The 7,139-nt window shown below is 51.0% G+C and overlaps 1 protein-coding gene across 1 annotated transcript in view; it reads right to left on the bottom strand.

Moving 5' to 3' along the window:
- Positions 1 to 666: 666 nt before the first annotated feature.
- RBM15 (RNA binding motif protein 15) overlaps positions 667 to 7,139 on the bottom strand; it is a 9,839-nt gene continuing 3,366 nt past the window's right edge. Inside the window, 2 exon segments of the mRNA XM_029962471.1 lie at positions 667 to 1,055; positions 4,695 to 7,135. Coding sequence (XP_029818331.1) covers positions 5,307 to 7,135 — 1,829 coding nt within the window. The 3' untranslated portion in view covers positions 667 to 1,055; positions 4,695 to 5,306.

Genomic DNA, 7,139 nt, shown 5'->3' with positions numbered 1-7,139 from the left:
ATTCAGCACTAAACCCACAACTGCTGAAAAGCCCCTGGAGACAGAGGAGCGCCTCGTTTTATTAACAGCACTTAAAACACTCTTAAGGACTCATTTCTCTTTTCTTTTGGCAATTTTGGTGCAAAGGTGGCTTTTTTTTTTACGTGCAACATTCAAAGCAATCTCGAACCTGTTTTTTTTTTTCTTCCAAATTAAAAAAAAAAAAACAACAAAAAACCAAAACCAACAACCAAGAATCAAAACTAAAGGCAAAACGCGTTGGGTGAACAAAGCAAATCGAGAAACTTAAAAATTCAGGAACTCCGGCTCTTCCAACCAGCGAAGCCCCAAGACTTGGCCACAGTTGTGAGACGCAGGGTGGTGCTTCCCTGCTCCTTGTGTGCCAGCAGCAGGACCGTTTCCCTGTCCCGGTGAGGAGTGAGGCAGCGAGTGACCCCCTTTTTCACCACAGACCAGGGGGGTCACAGCAAGGCAGTGAACTAGAATTCCTCCGCTTTGGCACAACAGGTCGGTCAACGCGAAAAGGTGTCGGTTTCTCTCCCCTGTTCTTGCTCAAAGCCCCACAACTATCAGCTCAGACACGGGGCAGCAGCAGCAGGGACCCCTCCGCTGCCGACACCGGGGCCAAACGTTTGTCGTCAATTCAACTCCCAGGCAGAAAAACCATTTTTCCTCAAAAGAAACAATTTATTTAGAATGAAACAAAATCAGCTCAACTGTGAGCGCATGTTTGAGTGACAGCTACTTTCAAGCTGTGTGAGCCATAAAAAGGGTATTCCTTTACTTTTTTTCCAGCAATCTTGTGTACACAGCACAAAGCAAAGAGGTCATTTTTTTTTTCCACTTAAAACACGGGCATTGGCATCACAATAGCAGATACACAACTTTTTTTTTTTTTTTTAAAGCTGCCATTTTTAGTAAAATGCACAAATACTAAACAGATAAGCTTTCTTCCATCAGGAGGCCCATGGAAATTCCACATAAGCCACAGCTTCTCTTCCCAAAGGTCCATTTAGAGCTTGGTATCCCATGTCTTCTGCAGTCCACCAGATTTGCTTGCAGGAGGAAAGAAAACGTTATTTCAATACAAATGTTTACACCAGATTTGGGGTTTTTTTCCCCCTCCCTACATTATACAGATGAACATAAACAGCTACGAGGCCTTTCTGAATATTCTACTTGGATTTCAAAAAGCACCAATTCCACCCACGGGCACAAAACCTCGGAATGAAGTCGCCTTCCAGGGAGAGATGCAAAACAAGTAGTGCAGGGCTTCGTTTTGGACCAAGGTTAAACTAGGCTTACAGTACTGAGGATTACCCAACTTGCAGTAACAGTTGATGGGACACACTGAAACCATTAACCACGAGAAAAACCAACCCAATTACGGCTAATTGGGTTGACTTTCCTCCCAGGGTTATTTCCTGAAGGCAACTTATCACCAAAACCATGAAATGTAGTGTTGTTACACAGCTCTTCTGCCCTCGTTTGGCTGCGCCAACAGTAAAGGAAAGGTCAAATCAAAGACACACCCCATGGAACTGAAAATTGTTACTATTCAAGTCATATTTCTCAGCCATCGTTCGCACACAATCGGAACTGCAAGAAGTTGAATATTCAACGAACCATTCTCTGAACCAGCCGGGCTGTTTTAAGCCTGATGCAAAAATCACCTCGTCGTTCAGTCTATGAATCATTGGAATATCTGTCCTTCAATGCTACAAAGCGGGGGACAAAGGGGAAAGAACCCCAAAAGCTCGAGAGCCACACGGCATCATTTCTTCCCCTCCGGGCACACAGACTCCCCAGGAGTCCCTCAACACTGTTTCACTTAGAGCCAGGAATTACCATTTTCCAAGCCATTTTTCCCTGAGTCCTCAGAGTTTTTGAACCTGTCTTCACAATTTTGATTCACTCCTCCTCTCCCATTAACACTTGAGGCCTTTCACCTCAGTTGCCATCAACCAGAGGGTTCCCAAACCCGTGGAAGAAATTTCAGCTCATTCTCTGCTCTCCACAGGGGCCGAGAAAGTTGTCACCGAAATATTCCATCTTTAACATCCTCGTGGGAAAACAAGAGAGAGAAGGCAAGATTTGTCTGCCTGGCCCTTCTCTCTGCAATGCTGACAAGGATGTGTTGGTATTTCTGACCCTAAAACCTCTGGATTGAGAGTAACCTTGGTGTTCCCACCACAGCAGCTCAGCAGGAGCAAACAAAGCAACTGGATGGAGGCCAAGGAAGTTGCGTAATGTTTCTAATTAAAAGAATAAAAAAAAACCCAACGAACTAAAATCTCCAACAAAACTATGAGTCATTTGAGGTTCTTTCCCTAAAGCATAAAGCACAAGGGTGAAATGATTCAGGAAAAGGACATCCTTTCTCCAGGCTAATTCAACACACTAGTGAAATACAGGAACATCAGCTGCACACAATGTGGAGGAAAACCGAGCTCTCGCCAGAGCGACGAATGCCAGACACAAGGAGAGAGCAACAACTGCTACATCTACTTTGTTCTGCACACAGTGGTATCACCCACGGGCTTCTGAATGCTCAGCCCTGGCCAAGACAACTTCAGTGGACAGTTACTCCAATGGGGAATCCCTCAGACCAAGGAGGAAAGCACAGCCCATGCGGGATGGCAGCACTGGAATCCACTGCTGGCAGAGTGCTGCCAGTCAATTATTTGTCATAAGAACCCTCAAAGGGTGTTAAAATCCTTGCTTGCAAAACAGAGCAGCCACCACAAATAAACCAGATTTAAAGGAGATACTCCACGAAATAAGGAGCCAGAAAACCTGGAGTCAAACACATCCTCACCTGCTCCTTTTCACCCTCCACTGCAGCACAATTTGGCTCATAACAACCAGTGGCAGTTAAAACCATCAGGATTTTCCAAGAAAAAGTGGAAGAGCACCCAGGATGCTCTTCCCACACTGAGTTTGCCTTGACCAGCCACGCTGACCCCAAGTTTTATGGGCTTTTAAGCAGGTGCCTGCTATGCCTCAGCGGAACAAACGCTGCTCCCAGCGACTTCCAGTGTCCAACACAAACATTGGTGCTTTTTTTTTCCCTGGTTTAGGGCAGATTTGAATTCCCAGAGGTTCAAGTTTCTTTCCTAGAAAACTCTGCAAATGATTCGTGTCGGATGCAATGAGAAAACCCCCTCTGAACACAAGTAGCACTTGAACAGAGTTGATCCCCTGCTGACACACAACAGACACCTGCTCCAACCAAAACATTCTTTGCATTAAGTGGTAAACACTCTGGATCTTCCAAAACACAGTGATTTGCATTTAAGGTGTCATTCCCCAGAATTCTCGTTGTTAATAGGAAGCTGAACAGCTGAATTCTGCCATCTCTTACATTCACCCTGAAGGACAACCCAGAACTCCTGAGTTGTACCCCTCAAATTTAAGAGCATTAAATGAGGCTTTTATCTTCTCACTTAGAAAGAAAAGTAGCTGTAAAACCAGAATCTCCTGCCACATTGGAATTCTTAGTTCTTGGGACACGGTGTCCACTCGCTCCAGGCAGATAAAGGAATCAAAGTGGCTCAGTAACAAAAATTTCTACTTTTGTGGCAGAAACTCAAGCAAGTTCAGTTACACCCATACAATACATTCAAGACATTTCCTCCTTCATCTCCTACTCACAACCTATTCCCCATTTTGAATGTGATCAAGTTGTACCACAAATCAACCCATCCCTGTATCCATCACCCAAGGAATCTACTGGAGCAGCGTTGCTTTTCCGTGGCCCAAATCCCTGAAAACATGGCTAAGTGCAAGATTACATTCTGGGTTTAAGTGCAAGATCACAATTTTGGGGCTTGTAAAGGGATACAGTCAGATTTACACTTCAGTTTAGAAGTTGCTGCAACATCCTTTTGGTTGTTAAACAGGGCACTGGGGATTTAGATCCCCTCAGGGATTTAAATCCCTTCTTCCCTCCTAAATGCCTGGATTACCAAAGTGGCTGAGACAGCTGAAGAAAAGTGCCCAATTATTGGGGAAAAATAAGAGAAAATTAACTATGTTCTTTGAAAAGAAAAAATAAAAAAAGCAGAACTGTTTCATCCTTGAATCACAGGAACAAGAGCTCAAACCTTGGCATCTCGGAGTATTTTTAATACTTCTCCAAGATGCTAAAACCATTTTCCTCCAGGTGCCTAGGAAATTATAAACCTCATGTAATGCCCACTGCACTGTACCTGAAGAGTCCCTAGCAGACAGCAGTTCCTTGCTATTAACAAAGAGGTAAAATGTTAATGAGAACTTTAATGTAATTAAATTATCCCAGAATTAAAAGCATCTCTGGAGAGAAGCACTTACTTACTCAGAGTTTGGAACCAGACCCCACTGTACCTGCAATTCTTGGAAAACACAAAAAAGGCAGTAAAACCAAAAACCCACAACAGAACTCAAGTTCTCCTTAAAGCACCTCCTTGTTTCCTGCACACAGGAGTGAGCACAACATTCCTGGTTTGTAACAAAGTTCCCAGCTTGTCACCAAACCTCCTCACTGCTACAAACCCAAAACATATGGGATACACCGGGAAATGGGGGGGTACACCTGGGAAAAAGCCCAGTTTCAGTGCATGCACCTGGGGGGTGGGGAGGGCTGGATGAGAAAGGAATTCCTTTCCCAAAAGGAGCTGTGTTCTGCTGTGTCACCGAGAGCAGGTGCTGCTCACCTGTAAAACATCAACCTTGATCCACTCGACCCAAAGGGGAAACCATTCCAGCTCCCAGGGGAAGGGATCCCCAAGGCCCACACGGAATTTCAAAGGCTCAAAAAAGGGGCTGACACCAGTCTGTCACTAAACGTGTGGTTTTCCATTTCCAACGAGTGCTTTAAACCTGGTCTGTTGGGTTTGGAGCTCTGTCGGAGGACAAGCTCTTGGACTTGCTTTAAAAAACATGAAATGAAAAAAGGACACGAATCAAAATCAAGAAGACGGGAGTTTTTTCTTTTCCCCCTCCCTCCCCCTCCCCAGTTCTCGTTTTTCTTATTTTTTTTTTTTATTTTTTTTTGTAAATCAAAGCAGGCCTAGCCTCCCTGCTGTCCCCACTGATAGGGAATTCTCAAAATATCCTATTCACACTACGCCTAAACCAACCTCTCTGGCTTCTACCTTTATAGAAAAACGTAGTAACAGAAAATCAGGCTGGGAAAGTCACCTACAAACAAAGGTCTAATTAAAATAACAACAGGGCTGGCTAAGGCTGTATCCCATAGCACCTGGCACACGCTGGAGGGGCTGGGTGGAGGAGTAGGCAGGGTTGGGAACAGAACACGAGGGCCCTTAGGACGCCCCCCGGACAATGATCATGACCAGATAGTCATCCTCGGATTTGGCCAACGCCTTGGCCGTAGAGTCCAGGAACTGCTGGGAGAAGTCGCAGGGTGGGAAGGCGTGCAGCACCCCGCTGTTCTCCTTGTCTTTGTTCCCCCCCACGGGGAGGCTGATCACCCCTGCAGCCTGCTTTTGCTTTAGGTAGGACACCAGATTCCTGAGCGGCCTCTGCGTGGAGGTGGTGGCAGGCTCGGCGGCTCCGGCGGCCGCGCGGTTTTCCGCCGCGCCGGGCACGGCCAAGAGGATGGCGTAGCCATTGGGCCCCGCCACCTTGATGCGCCGGTTCACCTCGTCCAGCTTGGGCTGGTCCAGCCGGAGCCGCTGGGTGATCTTGAGCTGGGCCACCTTCCCCCCCGTGGCCCCCTCCACGAGGAGGCTGCTGGCGACACCGAGGTCCCCCTGGAGCAGGTGCATGTTGGACGGGAAGTTGCTGTTCTTCAGCAGGAGCATCCCCTGCCAGGCCAAGCACAGCTTGGGCGCCGCCCCAGCCTGCGCTACGCCCCGTCTGCTCTGTTTTTGGGGAGGGGTTTGGGCGGGAGCTCGCCCCGCCTACCCTCGGGCAGCCCGCTCATCCTTTTTGGCCGGGCTCTTGCCCTCCTGGGCGGCGGCACCGCCGCGGTGCTTCCGCTCGCGCTCCGCCGAGTTCTTGCGGTCGCGCTTCTCGTTCTGCCCCCGCTCCAGGCTGCCCCGGCGGGACTCCCGCACCGGGGACGGTCGCTCCAAGAGGAGCAGGCGGGACGAGCGCTCGGGGTCGCTGCTGTAGCGCTCCCGGCCCCCCAGGAGCTCGGGGCTGCGGTCCGGCGGGGAGCTGGTGGCCAGGCAGTGGCGCTTTCGGGAGGACGAGGAGCGCTCGCTGTCGGGGGAGCGGTCCAAGTGCCGGCCTCCGTCCTCCGCCAGCCTCCGCTTCCTGGGCTGATCCCGACTGCTACTGCCCAGCTCCCTCTCCCCGCGGTCCCGCTCCAAGGACCACCCGTCCCGGCGGCGCTCCAGGCTTTCCAGTGGGTCGTAGGCAGCCGCCCGGTTACTCCTGTCCCGCACAGGGGGCGGCGGGGGCACCCACTCTGTCTCGGGGTAAAGGTCTCTGTCGCGGTCTCTATAAAGCAACGGTGGCGTCCTGTCCCGGGCCCCCCGCAGAGGGTCGGGGGGAGCTCCCCGGTGAGCCCCAAAAGCAGCCGCCTCTGCCACGAGCTCGTAGTGAGCCGGGGGCGGCAGGGGCAGGGGCTGCAGGTAGGGCTGCTGGTACCGGTGCTCGGTGTCGGCAAAGTCCACGCGGAGCCGGCGGTCCGGGCCCCCCAGAGGGAAGCCCCTCATGTGTGTGCAGGCCGCCTGCGCCGCGTCCAGGCTTTCGTACTGGATGTAGGCCCAGGAATCCCCTTTGCGGTAGTCGATGGTGCGGATGGTACCAAAGCGGTCGAACTCCCGGGCCAGGGCGGCCAAGGGCACCCAGGGCCCCAGGCCGCCCACCCAGAGCCGGGTGGTGGGGGTGGCTTTGCCGTACCCGATCTTGATGGGGTTGCGCAGCAGCACCTTCCCCGACATGGCCAGCTTGGCCCGGTGCGCCATGTCCAGGTTCTCGAACTTCAGGAACCCGTAGGTGCTGGTCTGCCCGCGGCCCGGCCTCTTGATGTCCACCTCGGTGATGACCCCAAAACGGTCGAACGCCCGCCTCAGGTCCGACTCGCTCACGGTGATGTCCAGGTTGCCCAGGAACAAGGTGCGGTTGGCCCTCTGGTCATCCTCGGGGCTGATCTCCTCCTCGCCGGCCGCTCCGGCGCCACCTCC

Source organism: Manacus vitellinus, unplaced genomic scaffold (genome assembly GCF_001715985.3).
Source record: "Manacus vitellinus isolate BGI_N305 unplaced genomic scaffold, ASM171598v3 scaffold_47_pilon, whole genome shotgun sequence".
Taxonomy (NCBI): Eukaryota; Metazoa; Chordata; class Aves; order Passeriformes; family Pipridae; genus Manacus; species Manacus vitellinus.
Note: the sequence above shows the minus strand (reverse complement) of the source record. Positions and strands in the feature narration are given on the sequence as shown.